Source organism: Carassius gibelio, chromosome B19, assembly GCF_023724105.1.
Source record: "Carassius gibelio isolate Cgi1373 ecotype wild population from Czech Republic chromosome B19, carGib1.2-hapl.c, whole genome shotgun sequence".
NCBI lineage: Eukaryota > Metazoa > Chordata > Actinopteri > Cypriniformes > Cyprinidae > Carassius > Carassius gibelio.
The window spans coordinates 35,631,252-35,653,862 of record NC_068414.1 but is presented as its reverse complement, the minus strand read 5'-3'; the positions used below and the strand labels follow the sequence as shown (position 1 = coordinate 35,653,862).

Below are 22,611 nucleotides of genomic sequence, written 5' to 3'. Positions count from 1 at the left end.
GGCATTCTGCTATAAACAAAGCCGATTTCATGACTTCTATTATTAGTCATTCAAAGCTTAATCTCATGGCCCTAACAGAGACCTGGATCAAACCAGAGGATCTCTAATAATTTCTCATTTTCCCACTCCCCCATTTGATTGGAAGAGCTGTAGGTACTGTTCTGCTCATCTCTAATGATTGGAAATTTACCTTTGACTGAAATCCTTTACCATCTTTGGGTATCAACCCCCAGGACCACTACGTAACTTTTTGGATGAATTAGATGTGCTGCTCTCAACCTTTCGTGAGGATGGTACTCCCTTAGTTATGCTTTCAGATTTCAACATCCATCTAGATTAGATTAGATTCAACTTTATTGTCACTGCACATGTAAGGTACAAGGCAACGAAATGCAGTTAGCATCTAACCAGAAGTGCAATAAGCAGTAAGTACAGATAAACCTCTGTTTGCTGATTTCCACACTCTGCTTGCCTCTTTTGATCTCACCCAAGTGTCAACTACTGCTACTCACAAATCAGGCAACCAACTGGACCTTATTTATACACGACACTGCTCCACTGATCATGTACTGGTTACTTCACTGCACACCTCGGATCACTTTCTCCTCACTCTTAACCTCAGCATGGTCCCTGACACACTTACCGCTCCACATGTCATCTTTCAACGTAACCTGCACTCACTCTCACCCTCCCGGCTATCTGCAATGATTTCATCTTCACTTGATTCCCCTAAACTGTTAGTATCTTTTGATGCTAACAGTGCTTCTGCTCCACTCTTACATCTTGTTTAGACACTGTTTACCCTTTGTCTTCCAGGCCAGTCCTTACCACCCCTTCTGCCCCTTAGTTATCTGATGTTCTATGTGAATGTCACCGCCCGAACCGGGGGTGTGGTGACACTCCCTGTCAGCCGTCAGCCCTAAACTACCACACCTGCTTGAGGAGCTACCCCGTACCAGAGAAGAGGTGGACAACAAGAATTCAAAAGTCACCACGTTTATTGATCGGTTTAAAATAAATGTCTCTAAAAATGGTACGAGCTTCCTCCCTCAAGGTGGAGTGACTGTGTGTGGGCTTTAGTTCCCCCTCCTCCAATACAAACGACAGTAAGGTGAGTGCAGCCCAAGTGGCTATGGCGCCAGATGGCAAAGGCTTAATGATAACTCCGTTCTTCAAGTCCACAGACTGGATAACATCAGCAGCTGACTTCATTCGGTGGCTCAGTTCTTAATGTGACAGGGTCCTACAATGACAGCAGACTGACAACAGCGGATTACTCACTTCATTAACTCTGTGAGGCTTTTCACTAACCTCAGACCGAGAGAAGGAAGGAGCATATACTTCACAACTTTAACAGGCTCTGTACTGGACTCAAACTGAGAAAAGGGATGCAAGTATACTTCACAGCTTTAGCAGGTTCTTAATTGGGCTCAGACAGAGAGAAAAGGAAAGGAAAGGAAAAAAAAAGTGAAAAGAGAGGTAAATATACGTCACCACTTTAGCAGGTTCTTCATTCACAGCTTTAGCCAATTCTTCACTGGGCTCAGACAGGAATAAGGGAGGCAAGTATACTTCACAGCTTTAGCAGGTTCTTCACTGGGCTCAGACAGAGAGAAGGGAGGTAAATATAATTCACAGTTTTAGCGGGTTCTTCGTTCACAGCTTAGAGAGAAGGGAGGGAAGTATAATTCACAGCTTTGTAGAGGGATTATAGGTTGGTTGCCCATACACTCTGCAATGTCCCACACTCGTGTATACCCTACAACACACTAAATTCACACGTAATGATTGAAACTCAACACAGCATGCACAGACCTCAGATCCTTAAGGCAGAGTGCGGGCCCTTACGACAGCCTCAACCAATGAACTCTCCATGTACTGATACAAAACAGGGCTCTCACTGCTGTGTCATTTCCATCTTCAGCAAATAGACAGAGGATAGTGAACTCCAGCAGTTTGTCAATGCAGTACTCCTTCATAGAATAATTTATGACATAGAGTAATCAGACACTTCCCCTAAGATGACTCTCTACCTCCAGTTCCTTCCTAGCTCTGTCACTACTGCGTCTCCACTGATCCTTCCTCTTCTCTTCCTGTGTCTTCACCAATCCTTCCTCTCTCCTTCCTCCATCTTCACCGATCCTTCCTACCTTCCTCCTACATCTTCTCAAATCCTTCCTCTCTGCTCCACTTCTCTTCTTCTTCTTCTTTTATTCCTTTCCGGCAGACTAGGCACTTCTAGTGCATTGCTGCCTCCTACTGGTGATAAAGATAATCTACATTAAAGCTCGCCCTAGCCTATATTTTCCAATATATGCCAGTGGCCTTTAGGAAGTGAAGTAATTCCAATGCTCTTTCTATTTGATTAGGACCATCAGAATCAGAATCAGAATCAGAATCAGAATCAGAATCAGAAAGAGCTTTATTGCCAAGTATGCTTACGCATACAAGGAATTTGTTTTAGTGACATAAGCTTCCAGTACACAGAGACAACAACACAGAGACAAAAAAAAAAAAAAATAATAAAAAAAAAATAATAATAAAGAGATTTACACATTAGCAAATAAATAAGTGTATAAACAATTGTGCTATAAATGATAATGGAGTAGGATTGAGTGAGATGCAGGAATGTTCTAGTATGGAGGGTTAACAAATAAATATAAGGATATTGCACGTTTATAAGCATAAGTAGAGAACATTTAACTGTTCATGAGGTAGATTGCCTGGGGGAAGAAACTGTTCTTGTGCCTTGCTGTTCTGGTGTTTGCGGCTCTGAGGCGACGGCCAGATGGCAAAAGTTCAAAGATGGGGTGACTTGGATGTGAGGGATCCAGAGTGATTTTCTGAGCCCTTTTCCTCACTCTGGATGTATACAGTTCTTGAAGGGTGGGCAGGGGAGCACCAATAATCCTTTCAGCAGTCCGAACAGTTCTCTGTAGTCTTCTGATGTCTGATTTTGTTGCTGAACCAAACCAGACAGTTATTGAAGAACAGAGGACAGACTCAATGACGGCTGAGTAGAACTGTTTCAGCAGCTCCTGTGGCAAGTTAAACTTCCTCAGCTGGCGAAGGAAATACAACCTTTGCTGGGCCTTTTTAACAATGGAGTCAATGTGATTGTCCCACTTCAGGTCCTGAGAGATGGTGGTTCCCAGGAACCTAAATGACTCCACTGCAGTCACAGTGCTGTTCATGATGGTGAGTGGGGAAAGTGCAGGTGGGTTTCTCCTAAAGTCCACGATCATCTCCACTGTTTTGAGCGTGTTCAGCTCCAGGTTGTTAAGACTGCACCAGACAGCCAGACAGCCATCACCCATCAGAGTTTTAACAGAGACTAAATCAACTCCTGGAACGTTTAGACCAATGAATAACAGTCTCCTTTCTTCAGCATATCTCGGACAGAACATGATGACATGCTTGACAGACTCCTGTACTCCACAGGCTTGACACTTGCCGTCCATGTGCTTTCCCACCAGAAACAGCCCACTTGCCAATCCACAATGACCCAGTCTTAGTCGGGCCAACTTAATCTGATCCATCCGAGGCAGGATAATGGAATTCCCAGGGTTGACTAATGGCTTTATGTCATAAAACTTTCTCCCGCTAATGTCTTTACTCTACTCGTGCTGCCATTGCTGTGTAAGCCTTTCATTAATGATGCTGCGGCACTCCAGTCTATCAAATGGCACCTCCACCTCCACCTCCACATTTCCCCTAACTAAACTTGCCCTAGCAGCCTCATCAGCAGCCTCAGTCCCCTCAACCCCCACATGTGCTGGAACCCACAAGAAACCCACACTACACCCCCGTCTCTCTAATCTATAAACACTTGTTAAGATCTCCCCGACTAAATCTAACCTAGCCCCTCCTCTTTCTCTCCCTATCGCCATCAAGCCAGATAGCAAGTCAGAACAAATGATGGCTTTCTCCACCCCACCTTCTTCCACCCACCTCAGAGCCCATATGATTGCTACAAGTTCAGCCGTAAAGATTGAAAGACCATCAGGCAATCTATGACACTGTCTAACATGGAAATACGGAACATATAAACCAAAGGCCACTTTTTTACTCTCAGGGTCTCTAGATCCATCTGTATAAATATCTATGTAGCTATTCCACAAATTTCTAAGATGCTCCTGTACATAGTAAGCAACATTTCCTACACTTCCTTCCTTTATTATTTTTTTTTATAGATATATCTACATCAGCCACAGGCAATAACCAATGAGGAATAGATGGCCAATGGACAGAAGGCACCATTTTTATTAAGCTTAAGCTCCTCTGCACATGTCTTAACAGAATGTAAAACACTAAACCTATTAAGTCTACTCTCACCCTTCCTAAACTCCCAACAATCTCTTAACAAAGAAAATGAAGGAAGAGCTGACCCAGAGCTTTTAATTTTAACAAAATAATTTAATGCCAATTTTGCACGTGGAAACCTCAGCGGAACTTCCCCTGCTTCCACCAGCAGTGACAGAATCGGCGTTGTCCGGAATGCCCCAGTACATATCCTCAAAGATTCCCTAGATTGTACCACATCTAACTTACTAAGTGTGGATCCAGCTGCTGATCCATATGCAAGACATCCATAATCAAAAACTGATCTTATCATGGCTTTATAAATAATCAGCATAAGATTCCTGTCTGCACCCCAAGAGCATATCACCAAACACCTCAAAATATTAATAACTTTTCCACATTTACTCACCATTCTACTTACATGTTCTTTATACGTTAGATTTTCATCTACCCAGACCCCAAGAAACTTGAAGACCCCAACTCTTTCAAGAGATTCCACATACAACTCAAGACCTAGACTTTCTATATTCCTCTTCCTGCCAAAAACCATATACTTTGTTTTTGTCAATGATAGCCTAAAGCCCCACTTATCACTCCAAGCCTGCACCTTATTCAAAGCACAATGCATTTGTTTAAATAAATACCCAGTATTACGGTCTCTTTTCCACAATGCTCCATCATCTGCATATTATTAACCATTATATTGAACAGGACTGGAATGATTACACTACCCTGCGGAGTCCCATTATCTACAAACACAGATTCAGAAAAACTCCCACCTACTCTTACCTGAATACACCGTAATATCAGAAAGTCCCTAATCCAATTAATCATTCTACTCCGAATCCCTGCATCATACAGCTTAATAATAGAAATTTCATTTGTGAACCTATCCTTTTAAACGTCCTTGTTTGTACAGTCTGTTCTTATTAAAGTCTGATAAGATTGTTTAAATGTTATATTTTTGACTATATAGCCCACTGATTAATGCTTAAAAAACATTTTACAAACGTCATATTTCACTAAATACATAAGAATACGCTCCTGTTCTGTCATCATTGCTTTGTACCAATGTTAGTTTTTGCTTAGTCTTATGTTGCTTTATTATCTTGAGTTTGATTAACAGAGTGAGGAGGCAGAGTGATGAAGCCAATCAGCAGATATGGGGACTGTTAGGAGGCCATTATGGTCAGAGGCCAATGGGCGAATTTAGCCAGGATGCCGAGGTCACACCTCTACTCTTTTCGAAAGACATCCTGGGATTATTGATGACCACAGAGAGTCAGGACCTCGGTTTAACATCTCATCCGAAGGATGGTGCTTGTTGACAGTATAGTGTCCCCATCACTACACTGGGGCGCTAGGACCCACACAGACCACAGGGTGAGCACCCCCTGCTGGCCTCACTAGCACCTCTTCCAGCAGCAACCTAGTTTTCTCAGGAGGTCTCCCATCCAGGTACTGACCAGGCTCAGCCCTGCTTAGCTTCAGTGGGCAACCGGTCTTGGGATCCAGGGTGATATGGCTGCCGGCCGCAAGTAGCTATATAGCTGTTTATACTAAAATGTATTACCTGAATTCAAACTGACTGAGTGGTATAAAAATGTACATGTCACAAGCTTCTGATCAGATTTACTCTTTTGACATGCGCACACTGCATGAATATACAGAGTTTCTGCTGCTGTTTAAAAAAAGCACACTTTATATTTATCTACTTTGACGATACATTTGACATATTTAACATCAAAACAAATAAAACTGGTTACCTGAGATCGTCGATTCAGCAGATCCATCTCGGCTCGTCTTGGGGTGCTTTCACATCTCTATTTCGGTTCATTTGGTCCGATCCAAGGGCAAACAATTATACATTGTAGCATTTTTCAGCTTTTTTGGTTCCTTTTCACACCACACTGATTGCTTTGATCCGAACCAGTTGAAACGAACCAAAATGCAGTCACATGACAACATCCACATCACTCAATGGCCATGACGTATTTCCTAAATGTAATTTTATTAATAAGATTCGGGAAGAGCGCATCAGATACTTAGCCTAACCAACACAGGTGGACCATAATCAAGTAATCAATCCCATAGTATAAATATCGCTGACTTACCTCTATCCATTGACGGTTTATCAGCATCCCTCCACCACCCCATCTCCTCACTTCGAGTTCACTTTATAAATAGACGGGAAAGGGGGGGTACTCTAGGTTCGGGCCATTCCCGAGCTCGGAGCCCTTCCCCGGACAGCACGCCAAATACGCATACCATGCCTCAGCTAATTATATGTAAGTGTGAACTGTCCCTGGCCATAATCTAGTAAATTGTTTGTATACACCACAATATGCAAACAAAACATTTAAATAATGAAGCGCGGATGCGGCTTGAAAACAACGTTCTAATGCACTGCAAATGGCGAGCGGGCATCGCTCGTAACTTCAAGCGGAGGCGTGCATTAATTCTTCTTAACTCTGACATGCTCATGGTCATCAGACTAAATTTCAATGAGGCTCCGCACCTCCTCACTACTTCAAGTTTGTCCACGAGCTCATCCTCATCCTCATCATTCCTCATCCCATAATGCACAGCGCAGCTGACTACAGCAGCTGGTTAAGTCCAAAAATGATCAGTACTTTTTGCAGTTGGGTCTGTTCGAGGTCGGATCACGTTCTGACCACAAACGGACCGCTCCAGAGTTCGTTTGAAAGCGTACTGAGACCACCTCTTCAAGCAGGTCTTGGTATGCTTGTTTGGTCCGCCTTTGGTACGCACCCGAGTGCGATTGCTGCTTTCACACCTGCCAAAACGAACCGCACCAAAGGGGGAAACGAACTCTGGTAACATTCAACCGAACTAAATGGGGCAGGTGTGAAAGCACCCTTGATTGAACTTCAGTGAATTTATTCCATGTGTTCCATGTGCGGTTCAATATCAACCAATAAGATTCCATGTTCGATGTCACGTTTCCATTGGTCAGTCGTTGAAGCCTATTTCTGATTGGTTGTTTCTGTTTTAACAGCGTTTATGCCAAGAGCAAAGAGAAATAAATCGAAGAGAAGAGTACTTGGCCATGGGACACAGTCTAAGCACATACACGCTTACTTTTAAGCGAAGAGGAGAGATTTGCAATTGCACTGAACACGTTTTAAGTGCAGGCATACTCTCTGAGCGAGTCCAGAGAAAATTATTACAAGAGCAACGTGTATCTGAGAGCGCGCACCCAGTTCCCGCTTGTGAGCAGAGAGATTTGTGCTCCGCACATTATATTAATGTAATTTCACAGTACAATAATGCGCTCTCGACATTTGACAGGGAAATAACGCCATATGTGTACGGTATACTGTCCATGTCCAGAAAGGTAAGAAAAACATCATCAAAGTAGTCCATGTGACATCAGAGGGTCAGTTAGAATTTTTTGAAGCATCGAAAATACATTTTGGTTCAAAAATAGCAAAAACTACGACTTTATTCAGCATTGACTTCTCTTCCGTGTCTGTTGTGAGAGAGAGTTCAAAACAAAGCAGTTTGTGATATCTGGTTCAGGAATGAATCATTCGATGTAACTGGATCTTCTTCACTGAATCGAACTGAATCGTTTTAAACGGTTCACATCTCAAATGCGCATTAATCCACAAATGACTTAAGCTGTTAACTTTTTTAATGTGGCTGACACTCTCTCTGAGTTAAAACAAACCAATATCCCGGAGTAATTCATGTACTCAAACAGTGACTGACTGAACTGCTGTGAAGAGAGAACTGAAGATGAACACCCAGCCGAGCCAGATAACGAACAACAGACTGACTCGAGTCAAGAACCGGTCGCATCAGTTTTAATAATATCCAGTCAACCATTATGAAACAAAAATATATTTCAGTATATTGTAAAATATCATGTAATATATTAGGCATATATTCTTATATATGGGATTTAATATTTATTTTTTCCAATATATTGCAATATATTGAAAGCAGCAATCATTTGTATATTTTGCAATATATTATATAATATATGTATCATCAATTTATTATTAAATCTATCCAAATATATAATATATTAGAAAATAAAAAGGTTACAATATATCACTATACATTTTAAGAAATATATTGGTAAATATATTTTCCTTTCGTAAGGGAAGTTCATTTATATACATAGCACTTTAAGCAATACTGAAAAATAGTGTGTCAATAAAACAAAAAGACATTAGTGCTGATTTATTTCTCCGTGGATCTCTGTGCATTAATGTGTCACCAGAACAACACTGGTTCCCAACTAAACCAGTTCGCTAAGCACTTCATTTATGTTTTCACTTTTCGGATAAAAGTGTGGTTTCAGTTAAATATGTTGCAGGCTCATTAATTGGTAAAACATAATATTGAAGTTAATAAATAACCAAAATGAACTGGGGTTGTTTTCGCAGCTGTGGTTGGCAGCAGACGTTTGCTTGAGCTGCAGATCAGAAGTGGAAACACGTTGTGGTTTAATGTCTCTGCACTGAAAGGAAATCTGCAGTTTGATCAGTGCTTTTACAGACGAAAGACAATGGAGAAGATCATGCTCTTTTGTGTTTTTTCATTCTTGATTGTTCAGATCAGCTCCAGCGGTAAACATATTCTACTTTACAATTTCACATCATTGACTTTATTATCATTAAATATAATCAATGTTTTAATAATTTCAAATAATCAGTTTATGATGTTTTCCAGATGCTTCAGAACATAATGTGACTCTGTTGAGATTTCAGCTGAATGAAACCATCACTCTGAACTGCAGCATGACAGACAAACATGTAATAGCCTGGTATCACCAGAATCCTAAATCTGGACAACTAACACTGCTGATATTTGCCTTAGCCATGGACAAGAAAAAAGAGCTAAATGCAAAGCATGAAAACACTCGCGTTACAGTTAAAGAAGACAGAAGAACAAAAATAGTCTCGCTAGTTATGACTGGACTAATGGAGTCAGATTCAGGTCTTTATTTCTGTGGAAGAAGATCAGGGTATTCAGACATGCAGTTTGAGAAACCCATCAGACTACAGATCGAGGGTTAGTACTGCTGACTTCTCCATTTCTCTCAAATTTTCATCATCACTAGTAACCTACTACACTCTAAAGTGATATTTTTTTCCACTGCAATGCCATACAAGAATCATTTCTGTTTCCCCAAAGAACCTTCTAGTGATCAGTTCTTTAAAAAAAACATTGTTTTCTAAGTGTGAAGAACATTTTAATCATCTAATTTTTAAATCCACTTTAAAAAAACACATTGTTTTTTTTATGCAGTGTTTGTGCTCCAGACATGAATGATTCTTGAAATCTTGTGTGTTGTTGAGGAGTGATCATAAATCTGAAGTGATCATATATTTCATATATTTTCAGACCGAGAAGACAAAGTTCAGTCCGTCACAGATCCTCCAGAGGAAGAGATCACAGGTGAGAACTTTTTTTAAGAGTGTAACTGTTCATAGCATTGTGACTGTCACATTATTACAGAAAGTGCTTCACAGATGTAATTTCAGCATGATTTCATCACAGCTCAATCTCAGCACAATCGATCAGAATCTGTCTGACTTGATTCTGTTGTTTAATGAAAGCTGGTTTCTGAATGTTTTCTGTCTGTCTGTAGATGAAGTGACGCTGACGGAGCGTGTGCTGATGTTCAGTGGTGTTGGTTTGGCTGTGTTTCTGTGTTTTCTGGTTATAATCATTGCAGGAAGAAACATTTACTGTCACGGTTGGCGGAAAGGATGGACCGCAGCCGAACATGCTGGTCTGAATGTTCAAAACTCACCTAAATGACATTTGTGAGCTTTATTTTTGACTCTATCACAATAATCAGCATTTTATACTTTACACCAGACTCACCGTTGTGATTCAGATGTGTTTCTGTCGGCCAGATCTCATAGACGTCTGTTTTATCTGTTCATGACACAAACTTGTTCAAACAAAATGAAATATTTCTGAACAAATAGCAGTAAAACTAAGAAATCATGTCACAGTCGTATTTTTGATGAAAAATTATAGAAATGATAATTGTTTGTAAATGTGATGTAGACCTAAACATACTGTCTGTAACTGTAATTAAACAGAAACAGTTGTGAATGAATAAGTTTGTGTGTACCACTTTATTTCTCTGTGACTAAATTGCAATCCTGAAACAAATTCATTTATTATGATCACTGTATCACTTATTATTGTGAAACTGATATAACATCAATGCTTTGTTTTATATCTCTAATTATACTACATGCTTTTATCATGTTCATTTTGTGATTTCACTAGTTCCAGTAATTTACTTCTGATCAGTTTTCTGATAAATCTTATCTTTGCTGGTGGTGAAATGCTGTGGTTTGATTTCAAATATCTTCAGCTCTGTTCTGAGGATGAATGAAAGTCTTGGGGAGCGTAACAACATGAGGGTAAGTAAATTAGTGAATACATTTACACTCAGCTTACACTGACTATATAAAAATAATGACAAATTACAATAAAATATTAAATAAAATAGAGTAGAATAAAAAAGGTTGAGTAATTAATGAGAGAAATGTCATTTGTGAATCTATCCTTTGTAGCATCTGATCATGCTCCCATCCTTCAGAAGGAGCTCTCAGCTGAATATTGAACTCTGTCCACTTCCTGTTTCCTGCCATATTACCACATTACCACAGTTCCTGTTACAATGTATTTAAGCCATGTGTTTCCACTCCAATTTTGCGAAGTATTGCCATTTCCTCTGCTTTACTAAGCGTTCTTCTATGAGATTTCTATTGTTTATTGTCATGACCATTGCTTTTGTTCTCCTGACTCCCGTTTCTGGATTACTGTTTTGGATTTATCTGCAATTGGATATTTTCTCCATACTCTGACTCATGTCAGTGACCTGACTTGGAGATATGATTGTTATTAGTACTTGGAGCACAGATAATTCAATAAAGACCCACATATAGAATCTATTAGGCCTACCTCGTCCTTACACAATACTTCACCAGGTTCCAACGGAGGTCTCTCAACTCCTGTCAACCATTGTGTAACAAAATTATCTGCTCAAGGGTTTTCAAACTCAGTTAATGACACTATAAGCTGCCAATGAACACTTGACACAGTATGTTCATTCACTTCCTGCCCCATAACCTGACTCTGTGAGATTTGCTCTACCAGATAAATTTGATGGTTCTCCTGACAACTGCATATCTATTTTTCAAATCAACCTCAAGTTTTTAGTCAGGACCATGTGAAATGTCCCTTTATAAGGACTTTGCTGACAGGAAAGGCACTAAAATGGCCTACAGCAGTTTTGGATCATGACACATGTTCATCGGTCATACAATTATTTCACTCAACTGATTTGCAATGTCTTTCAATATCCTGCTGGTGGCATGGATGCAGCAGCTCAGTTAACTCATTCACGCCAAGGCAACAGAGCGTGAAGATCCAAGGAGCATGACTTCTGTTTTTGAGCCGTTTAGAGATAGAAAATTATTGGACACCCAAATCTTTATCTCAGCAATACATTTAGAAAGATTCCCAACGTTCACTTGCTGACCCGGTCTAGTATGGATATAAATCTGTGTATCATCAGCATAAAAGTGATAGTTAAGGTTAAAAGATTGTAATAATTGACCAAGTGGAAAGATGTACATACTAAAGAGTAGAGGACCCAAGACTGACCCTTGTGGAACACCCGTATGAACAGAACCAACCTTGGACCTATAACCACCCATAAAAACAAATTGACTACGGTCAGTGAAATAGCTTGTCTCTGACAAGCCAAATACATGTTCGAGGCGATTAAGTAGTAGGGCATGGTCAATAGTATCGAAGGCTGAACTGATATCCAAGAGAATGAGAATGGATGTGGAGCCGGAGTCGGAGGCAATTAGTAAGTCATTAGCGACTTTCACCAACGCAGTCTCAGGCCCTGTCCACACGGAGACGCATTTCTGTGAATACGCACAAATGTTTTATCGGATAGGCATTTCGTCCACACGGATCAGGCGTTTTCATAAGGTGAAACCGCTATTTTTTGAAACCAGGTCCCAGAGTGGATAAATTTGAAAACGCCGTCTTTGCGTTTTCGTCTGGACGGCTAATCCGTATATTTTCTGAAACGATGACGTCATCAGCCCACGTCTCCCCCCAGTCAGACACCTCTACGTCACATAACAGCAACAAAAACATGAACAAACACTGAACGATTGTCTTTTTATTAACTAACATTAACACAGATTAATAAATTTATTGTTCCATGTTCGTTTGTGTACCACTCGCAAGGTTTATGAGCATAGTCCAAGTCTTCTTCTCTGTTTTTAGTGTATCTCTGTGGCAGAATTACAGCGCCACATACTGGTCTGGCATGTATACTACATCATTATGCGGTTTCGTGTGGACGCGGATATTTCTTGAGATGAGGAAAAAAAAAATCGGATTGGGGTAAGCTCCGTCTCCGTGTGGACGGGGCCTCAGTGCTGTGTAATTTTCGAAATCCTGATTGATGTGGCTCAAATAGTTTATTTTCAATTAAGTGTTTGTTTAATTGAGCTGCAACCACACCCCCCAAGATTTTAGACAGAAATTATAGATTTGAGATTGGACGATAATTTGACAGATTTTTCACATCAGAATTTTGCTTTTTTAAAACGGGAGTAACCGCAGCAGTTTTAAGTGCTGCTGGCACCTCCCCAGTTGACAAAGAGTCATTTATTATAGCAAGAACTGAGGGACATAAAGGACCAAAACAGGATTTAAACAGGCTACCAGGCATGGGATCAAGTATGCAAGTGGTAGCTTTCATACCAGAAACCTGGTTGCAGAGCATCTCAGGTTGTAATAAAGTAAATTTGGATAAAGGAATGCCAGAGAACCTAGGAGTATTAACTGCTAGATCTGCAGACTGCAAAGAATGGATATTTGTGCGAATATTGTACATTTTTTCACTGAAAGATTTGAGAAACTCATTACACAGCCCGTCAGATAAAGTCAGAGAACTGACCCCATCTGCTTTAAGCAGACTGTTAATTGTATGAAAGAGCCTCCTGGGATTGCTTTGATTATTATCAATAATGTTTGAGAAATAGGCAGATCTTGCAGTTTCAATGGCTACTCTGTAGTTTGACAAGCAATCTTTCCATGCCTGGTGGAACACATTTAAACCCAGAGTGAGGACATTTTCGCTCTAATTTCCGACACACAGCCTTCTGTCTACGCAAGTCACCATTATACCAGGGGGCTGACTGTGCAAATGAAACATTACGTGTTTTTATGGGTGCAAAGATGTCCAAGTTGGCTATGAGGACATTATTGAATGCTGAGATTTTATCCTCAAGAGGAGCAGAAGACTTGCCAACTAAAGAAGAGACAATCGAGTTTGCAAAGGTAACATGATCAATTGATTGCCATTTACGGAAAGAAATAATTTGTGAAGTCTCTCTACTAGAATGAAATGTCTCAATATTAAAAAAGATAGCTAGATGATCAGAAAGTCCAGCATCCACAACAGAGAGATTGGAAAGAGATGAGTCATTTGCAATAATTAAATATAACGTGTGTCATTTACAGTGAGTGGGGACATTTACAAACTGAGAAAAATTAAAACAATCCAAGAGTGATAGAAAATCTTTGGCCAAGAGACAGGCTTTCTGATCTACATGCAAGTTAAAATCACCCAGAATCAAAATTCTCTTAAATCTGACGGACAATATAGAAAGAAGATCAGCAAACTCAGACAGAAAGTCCTTATTCAGTTTAGGAGGTCGGTAGATAGTGACCATGGCAGAATGGAGAGCAGAGTGAGTATCAGACACATTTAAAACAAGACATTCAAAAGTTTTAAAAGGAGGAACGGACACAGGGTGAATCTTGTATTGCAGTTTGTAAAGAACTATAATACCACCACCTCTACCTGTAGTTTGTGAAACGTCAATAAATCCAAAGCCCGCTGGAGTCAGCTGATTAAAAAGAAAACCATCGTCCTGTTTGTGCCATGTTTCCGTGATGAAAAACAAGTCCAGCTTCTTGTCGATAATAAAATCCGCCAGTAATAGAGCTTTGTTGTTCACAGAGCGCGCGTTCAGTAACGCGGCTTTTAAAGGGCTTGTAGACGCCGCATCACAGAACTGCCGCTCATACGGCAGAGCAGAAAAGTTAGTAAGATCAGCCCCGGAGGATGACAGTCTTGTAGTCCTTCGTCGGCAGTTCAAAACTGGGATGGAGGATGACGAGGAAGAGATGTAGCTTTGTCCTGTGCTCCGATGAATATATCGCTTGGGCCGCAGTAATCCAGCCCTGCCACAGCGGTCATAGGTGTCCCCCGACAGGTAGTAATTCCGCTTCAGGGATAAGAGCTGGCGAGAGGTGTACTGTAAGGCCATGTTCATTAAAGCCTTGTCTGCACCAGCTCCCAATAAGCCTATCTGTGAGTCCACAGAGCCGATAGAAAGCAACCAGGCCGACACCAAGAAAAACAATTTCCCGGCAAACATGAAGAAACCACGCTGCATCACAACGGAAAGATTAATACATTTTTGCTTAATACTTTTTTACTACCCATCATGTTGTCTGTCACTTTCACTGTCATCTCATCACCACAAACATTTTTCATGGAAGGGAAAGGAGTTGGTCTCCTTATTGTCAAAAATCTAGATCAAATATAAAATATAAGATACAGCTATACAATAAGGGAATGTAAAAAAAATATATAAAGTTAAATAAAGCAGCGCAAGGCACACGGCAGATAGAGTGCAAACCAGTGAAAGTGCATTAGTGTATAAGTTATAAAGTATGCAGATTATAAGAACCTTTTGTCCAATGGAAAGATTCTGTGGATATTAAAGATTCTTCACAGGACTATCAAATCCAATTAAAAAAAATTTTTTAAGAGTGTAACTGTTCATAGCATCGTGATTGTCACATTATTACAGAAAGTGCTTCACAGATATAATTTCAGCATGATTTCATCACAGTTCAATCTCAGCACAATCGATCAGAATCTGTCTGACTTGATTCTGTTGTTTAATGAAAGCTGGTTTCTGAATGTTTTCTGTCTGTCTGTAGATGAAGTGACGCTGTTTTCTGCCTATAATCATTGCAGGAAGACACAGTTACTGTCACACCAGCTGTGGCTCACCAGTGTGATTCAGATGTGGTTCTGTTGGCCAGATCTCAGACTTCTGTTGTGGCGAAGCTCTAGAGTTCATGAGAACTTACAAATGTCATCTGTTTCATGGAAAACTTGTTCAAATAGTGTCTTCAGTGTTAAATGTGTTGTCAAATAATCAGCAGTAAAACTAAGAAATCATGTCACGGTCGTATTTTTGATGGACGAATTATTCTAATTCTAATTGTGATGTAGACCAACAGTAAAACATACAGTATGTGACTATAAATGAACAGAAACAAGTGTGAATGAATAAGTGTGTGTGCTGTCTTTCTTTTGGGAAATACTTTGAAATAATTTGAAATCCTGAAACAAATGAATTCATTATGATCAACTCAGCTTACACTGACCAAAATGCTATATAAAAATAATTATAAATTACTGCCTTTAAAAGTCATTTTGCATTCATTTTTACATTGAATTTTAATGCCATTTATTTTATCTAAACATTAAAGTAATCACTTTGGTAATGTAAATGCAATTTGACATTATACATAAAAAAAGCCAATACTGAAAAAGACCACTATCATGAAAGTATAATCCATGCAACAAGTAGTAGTAGCCCTTTAATATGAATCTATAGATTATAAGTGAGATGTATCTTCATTTGCCTGAAGTCATATGACAGCTTTGTGTGAGGAACAGAAAGTCAGCACGGACAACACCCTTCCTCTCTGCCATCGCTTTCACACTCGCAGTCACATTTGTAAACATTTTACCTCCAGAAGAGAGGAGTATGTAACTTTATTATTTTGAGTTTGATTAACTTAAACCATTTAAGTACCAATATAGCTTTTAGACTTATGTGTATTACCTGAATTCAAACAGACTGAGTGAAATAAACCTATAACTGACTAAACGACAATAAAATATTTTCCTACAATGTGTAGGAGTTTACAGTACTCATATTTATTGGTTTTAAAAATTAAGGCCATTGGTTCGAAGAGTTTGAGATAGCTTGATGATTTTCACAGCGTTAAGAAAGGAAGTGGAAACACGTTGTGGTTTAATGTTTCTGCACTGAAAGGAAATCTGCAGTTTGATCAGTGCTTTTACAGACGAAAGACAATGGAGAAGATCATGCTCTTTTGTGTTTTTTCATACTTGATTGTTCAGATCAGCTCCAGCGGTAAATATATTCTACTTTACGATTTCACTTCATTGATTTTTTTAATTCTTAAATATTTAATGTTTTCATCATTTCAAAGGGTCAGTTTATGATGTTTTCCAGATGTTTCAGAAAATGATGTGACTCTGTTAAGATTCCGGCTGAATGAAAGCATCACTCTGAACTGCAGCATAAACAAACAATTCACCTACAGTTCACCATTTGAAATGGCCTGGTATCACCAGAATCCTGAATCTGGACGACTAACACTGCTGCTGTCTGCCAAGAACTGGCCATCACTGAACATTGAGTACTCGCAAAACAATCGCATGAGAGTTCATGGAGATGTGGAGAGCATCACAGTATCACTAGATATTATTGGACTTACGGAGTCAGATTCAGGTCTTTATTTCTGTGGAACAACGAATTTAATCATGTTCTTCAACAAACCCATCAGATTAGTGATGGAGGGTTAGTACAGCTCTTCAGTTCCTCTCAAATCTTCATAATGTTTTTTAATGCTGAAAATTATTTGACTGTTTCTCAATTTATTTCAATCATTTACGTTACTTTCCATAAAAGTGTTTTTTTTTAAGTGCAATGTCGCAGAAGAACCATTTTTGTTTCCCCAAAAACCTTCTCGTGATCAGTTCATAAAGAAGCATTGTTTTCTATACTGTGAAGAACATTTGAATAATCTATAGAACCTTTTTTCTTTATAAAGAATCTTTTGTGTGATTGAAAGATTCTGTGAAAGTGCTTCTTTTTATGCTGTGTTTGTGCTCCAAATATGAATGATTCTTCAAATCATGAGTGTTATTGAAGAGTTTGCTGTTATAATAATATTGAATCTCTTTGTGTTTGATTAAGTGATCATATATTTTCAATATTTCAGACAAGTTGACAGACAGAGAAGACAAAGTTCAGTCCGTCACAGATCCTCCAGAGGATGATGAGATCACAGGTGGAGCAGAGATCATTCTTACTTGAATTTTATTTAATTTCAGGAAATTATTTATTAAATATTTTACATTATTTTTTATTTCAGTTGTCAAGTGCATTAGTGTATTTTTTTTATAGGTTAAACAAATTTTAATACTCTAAAGATCCCTTTGTCCAATGGAAATATTATATGGATGTTCTTCATGAATCTATAAAAATGACATTTATTCTGTTTAAATAAAGGTAACTTCTCGGTTACATATGGTAACCCTCGTTCCCTGAAGGAGGGAACACAGACACCTCGTCGGTGACCGATGAAAATGGTATATTGCTTCGATAGACCAATCTACTTTGAGTTTAAACTAAACGAGTCAATGCACATTGGCATGCAATTAATGTACCCAGCTGCCGCTGATCACAGCGTGAGTATAAGAAGGCAGCAGGTGCAATGCACGCCAAGACGAAAATAGGATCCCTACCAAAGTGCCATGGGTGCTGCCCCTTCCAGTGTCCTGTGCGAGCCGCCTGCACCCCTATTAGGTGTAGGCCGGGGCGCGGAACAAGTAATTCCACTCACCATAGTCAAAGCACTACTTCACTTGATGAGATTGGATAACAATGGGAAAAGGTACCCTTTCCGCTTGGAACAGGGATGCTGCGGAAGCCCCATCCTTCCCGAAGGAGGTCTCGGGAGCAAATACATATACAGCATCCATTTAGGTGTACGTATATGGAAAAATTTGAGGTGATTAAAACCCTCTTGGGAAGGCAGAAGCCTGCCGGGGAAACACGGGCTCTAAGGCTATACCGTGGACTGTACACATACGAGTACCGCTTAGGTCTCAATATGGAACCCAGCCTTCCAAGGTCCTCACGGATTCATCATGAAGGCCTGGTGCTGGATGTTCTGCCACGTCCAGCTGCCTAGGGTGATGGAGGATGTCAACAGGGTCTACAGTGCATACACTCTGGAGGAGTATAAGCAAGCTGACACTAACCGGGGCCTCTCAGTGCCACTACCCATTTGAGGTGAGAACACAGGAGGATACCGGCTCTACACAAAGGCTATAGAACCTAACGAATGTGTTAGGGGTCGCCCTGCTCGCCGCTCTACAAATATCTGTCAGCGAGGCGCCATGAACCAGTGCCCAGGAGGATGCAACACTTCTAGTTGAGTGAGCTCGCAACCTGAATGGGCAGGGCACATCCTGTGCCTGGTAAGCCAGGGTTATGGCATCCATAATCCAGTGGGCCATCCTCTGCTTAGAAATGGCACTCCTCTTCTACCGGCCTCCGTAACAGACAAAGAGCTGGTCTGAGGTCCTGAAGCTTTGTGTCCGGTCTGCTGCCTTCTTATACTCACGCTGTGATCAGCGGCAGCTGGATGCAATAATTGCATGCCAATGTGCATTGGCTCGTTTAGTTTACACTCGAAGTAGATTGGTCTATCGAAGTTATATCCCATTTTCGGTGGTCACTGACGTGGCATCGAGAGTGACCGACTGAAAGGGAACTGTTCATATTTACTTAGCAACATAATTACTTGTCACATTATTACAGAATGTGCATCACAGATGTAATTTGAGTGTGATTTTGTCACAGCTCAGACCCAGCACGACTGATCTGAATCGGTGTCTGAATGATCTGTGTTTCTTTATTTTGTAGTTTGATTGGTTTCTCTGTCTGTCTGTAGCCTCTACAGTGGAGGTGATGCTGACGGAGCGTGTGATGGTGTTCGGTGGTGTTGGTCTGGCTGTCTTTCAGTTTTTTCTGGTTACAGTCGTTGCAGGAGGAATCATTCACTGTTACGGTTGGCAGAAAGGATGGTCCGCAGCTAAACGTGCTGTTCTGACTGATTAAAAAAATAACTGAATGACACTGAATTTGTGTGCTTTATTTTTCACAATAATCAGCATTGCTGTATGTTATCATTGATGGTGGCTTCAGATCTCATTTAGACTTATGTTGTTGTAAAACTCTTGAGGAACATTAAAGTGCCCCTTTTAAGCTATTTGAAAAGTTCATAATTTGGTTTTGAGAGTCTCTAACAGTAGGTTCACATGCATGCAAGATCAAAAAACAACACTTTCATTGACTCTTGTGTGCATGATTCTCAAACGATTCGTTCGAAAATTCATCTTTTTAAACCCCTCCTTTGTGTGAGGCTGCTCTGCTCTGATTGGTCAGACATGTGTCCCTGGAGCATAAAACCAGTTGCACAGATATATTTGTAGCAATAGAAAAAAATACATCGTATGGGCCAAAATGATTGATTATGCAAATATGGTAACTTGTGACATGTGAACAAATGACTAATTTCAGTGGTTCAGAGTTGACTCTTCCTTTTGATGCACTTTCAGCTTTGCAAACTATTTACATTCAAATACAGCTACATAATATGATAATTTAAAAAAAGAACCATTTCAAAAATTTTACCTGAGTTCAAGAGAAAATATAAATAAAGCTTGCTTAAATAAAATGTCTTCAGTGTTAAATGTGTTTGTAGAGCGTTCTGATCAAATAAAGAGACAACAAACCAAAAATCCCACGTGTTGTGCATTTTCTGACAGAAACATTGATTATTATCTTTTTTTTTTTTTTTTTTTTTTTCAGAAAAACAAAAAAATGGTTGCACATCATTTTACAATGAACATTCGTGATTTCCTGAAAAATTTCTTGAAAATCTGTTCGTGTGTGGTGTGCAGTCTTTGTCACATCATGGCACACAACACACTATAGGAGCAAAACGGTTAAAACTAGGATTTTTTATCCTCATGTTTGTGGTCGATCACATTTTGAAAATCTTATAAGATGTAAAAATCTTTAGGTGTGTACCCAGTATGAGAGAACATGGTGTAAAAAGAGTAACTAATAAGACTAATGACACACAGCTGGAAACAATGAGAACTAATAGACAGCACAAAGGGTGATGGGAAATGAAGTCCAAACAAACAAACTATAACCCAGAAGAAGTGCCCTCTGGTGGCTGTTATGGGCAAAAATGAAATGTGCAAATGAATAAAATCTACTCACTCACACTGCATCAGATTGCTTTTTACATGCTTTTTTTTCTGCAGCACTGAGTCTTACAACCAATCACATGCATTTCTGTTGAATTTAGGAATGCACTGGCCAATCAGAAGTTCCTAGATGAGTCAGCACTGAAAAGGCTGTAGCTGTGTTGAGTGTGCACGTTTGTGAATTTCCTCATCTTAAACAACCAGAGGTGGACGGAGTATACAAATTAAAAACAAAAACTACTTGAGTAAAAGTACAGATACTCTAATAAATATTATCGACTGAAAAACGAGGTGTGCTCTGATTGGCCAGCTATCTAGTGTGTTGTGATTGGCTGAATTCCTCAAGTGTGTGATGGAAATGTGACGCCCCTCACCATCCTGTGATGCGTGTCCCGGCACGACCAGACAAAACCTGTAAAAACCAATTATAAACGAGGCATTAGTTGCATCCAGTGGGGACATAATTACTGATTATAATGACTTATACTGTATTTTTAGGCGTTGTGTTGTGTTGCAGCTGAATGTTTCTATGTGTGACACAAACACTGGCTGTCTCAAGACTCTCAACTGTGTGGTTACAAAGTATATTAAAATTACATTGAACACAGATTATAATCAAGAACTGGAAAAGTCAATTTTTATAACGTGTGAATTGATAATTTTGTATGGAGATAGTATGAGAAAAACTGCAGCATAATGCTGCCATCAAGGCAATGTCTTCTTCAGAGACATCTCTTCTTATTTTAACAAGACATTAATGAATAGAAACACTCTGCACGTTTTACAACAGTGTGACTTTATAGTAAAAGAGTTCAGGTAATAGACTGACCAGCCTGCAGTCCAGACCTGTCTCCTATTGAAAATGTACTTTTCGTTATGCAGCAAAAGATACAACACATACCTGAGACTGCTTAAGTTTGATTTAAGGTAAATTATCAGCAATTAGTGTTTTCAGTTCCAAAGGTGATGTTTATCACTTGGAACAATGAAAAAACTGTATCTGTAATTCACTGCTGCAAAAAAGACTGCATGGTGCTTTAAAAGCCACAGGTGAACACATGATGAACGGTCACTTAAAGAGCAGCTTGTTCAGTGACAGTGTGAGCACCTGAGCAGCAGATGTTCACTTCACCGTGTGCAGGAGTGAGAGCAGCAGGTGTGAACAGACCCAGATTAAGAACACAGGTCATGGGGCTATTAAAAAAAAAAACAAGGCTGTTCTGTGTTCAGGCCTCACTGTCTACAGTGGTGCACACTTTAATAATACAGTGTATGCCAAGAAAAAGCAAGTGTCTAATCCATTCTAAAAAAAAAAAAAAAAAAAAAAAAAAGTATTTAAAGGCTGGTAGAGTTGTAATTGATCCAATCAATGTTTTAAAGAATTAGGTCACTCAAAAAAAAAAAAAATATATATACATATACATATATATATTTGTCATAATTTATCCCAATTCCATTTGAGTAAAGTCACATGATCTTTCCTCCGTGACAGAAAGGGAGAAGAAGAAGGGGCTTAAGCCAACGCTATCTCACGACCAATTCGTACATATTTCACAAGGTGGCTATTTCGTACAAATTTATATGACTGCATTTCGTACAATTTTATACGATTTGTCTGACCCCCAGTGTCGGTTAGGTTTTGTACGAATTGGTCATGAGATAGTGTTGGCTTAAGCAGCTTTTCTATACATAGGATGCCTTCATATATAAAAAAGTCAATACTGAAAAACATGACCATCATGAAAGTATAGTCCATGCAACAAGTGAGATGTATCTTCATTTGCATGAAGTCACATGACAGCTTTGTTTGAGGAGCAGAAAGTCAACACTGACAACAATCTTCTTTGTAAAAATGTTAGCACCAGAAGAGATGAGTAAGTGTACATACAAATGCTTAATTGAACTTAACACACCACATATTTGTGTTTATTAAAAAAAAAATAATTGACATTCATTGAGAAATAGGAGGGATTTTTCACTCCCAAAGGTGTTGCTGACAGGAAAGATGCAAATGTCTTTGTGTTCTCCTCAAACCCTCACAACCTTCATAAACAACTGAAAACCGTGTATAACAGGGACTTGTATTG

General features: G+C 39.5%; 1 protein-coding gene across 5 annotated transcripts in view; it reads left to right on the top strand.

Moving 5' to 3' along the window:
• Nucleotides 1-20,047, top strand: part of LOC127978689 (uncharacterized) — a 76,796-nt gene extending 56,749 nt beyond the window's left edge. Inside the window, exons 1-4 of one of the 5 annotated variants that reach the window (XM_052583564.1) lie at nucleotides 8,782-8,903; nucleotides 9,007-9,348; nucleotides 9,682-9,735; nucleotides 9,929-11,176. In XM_052583564.1, the coding sequence (XP_052439524.1) occupies nucleotides 8,843-8,903; nucleotides 9,007-9,348; nucleotides 9,682-9,735; nucleotides 9,929-10,101 (630 nt within the window). In that variant the 5' untranslated portion in view covers nucleotides 8,782-8,842 and the 3' untranslated portion in view covers nucleotides 10,102-11,176. Of the gene's footprint in view, nucleotides 1-8,781; nucleotides 8,904-9,006; nucleotides 9,349-9,681; nucleotides 9,736-9,928; nucleotides 11,177-16,129; nucleotides 16,584-16,662; nucleotides 17,034-17,457; nucleotides 17,527-19,197 lie in introns of those variants that run through there. The other 4 variants (XM_052583561.1, XM_052583560.1, XM_052583566.1 and 1 more) reach the window with 4 other exon arrangements.
• Nucleotides 20,048-22,611: the final 2,564 nt, after the last annotated feature.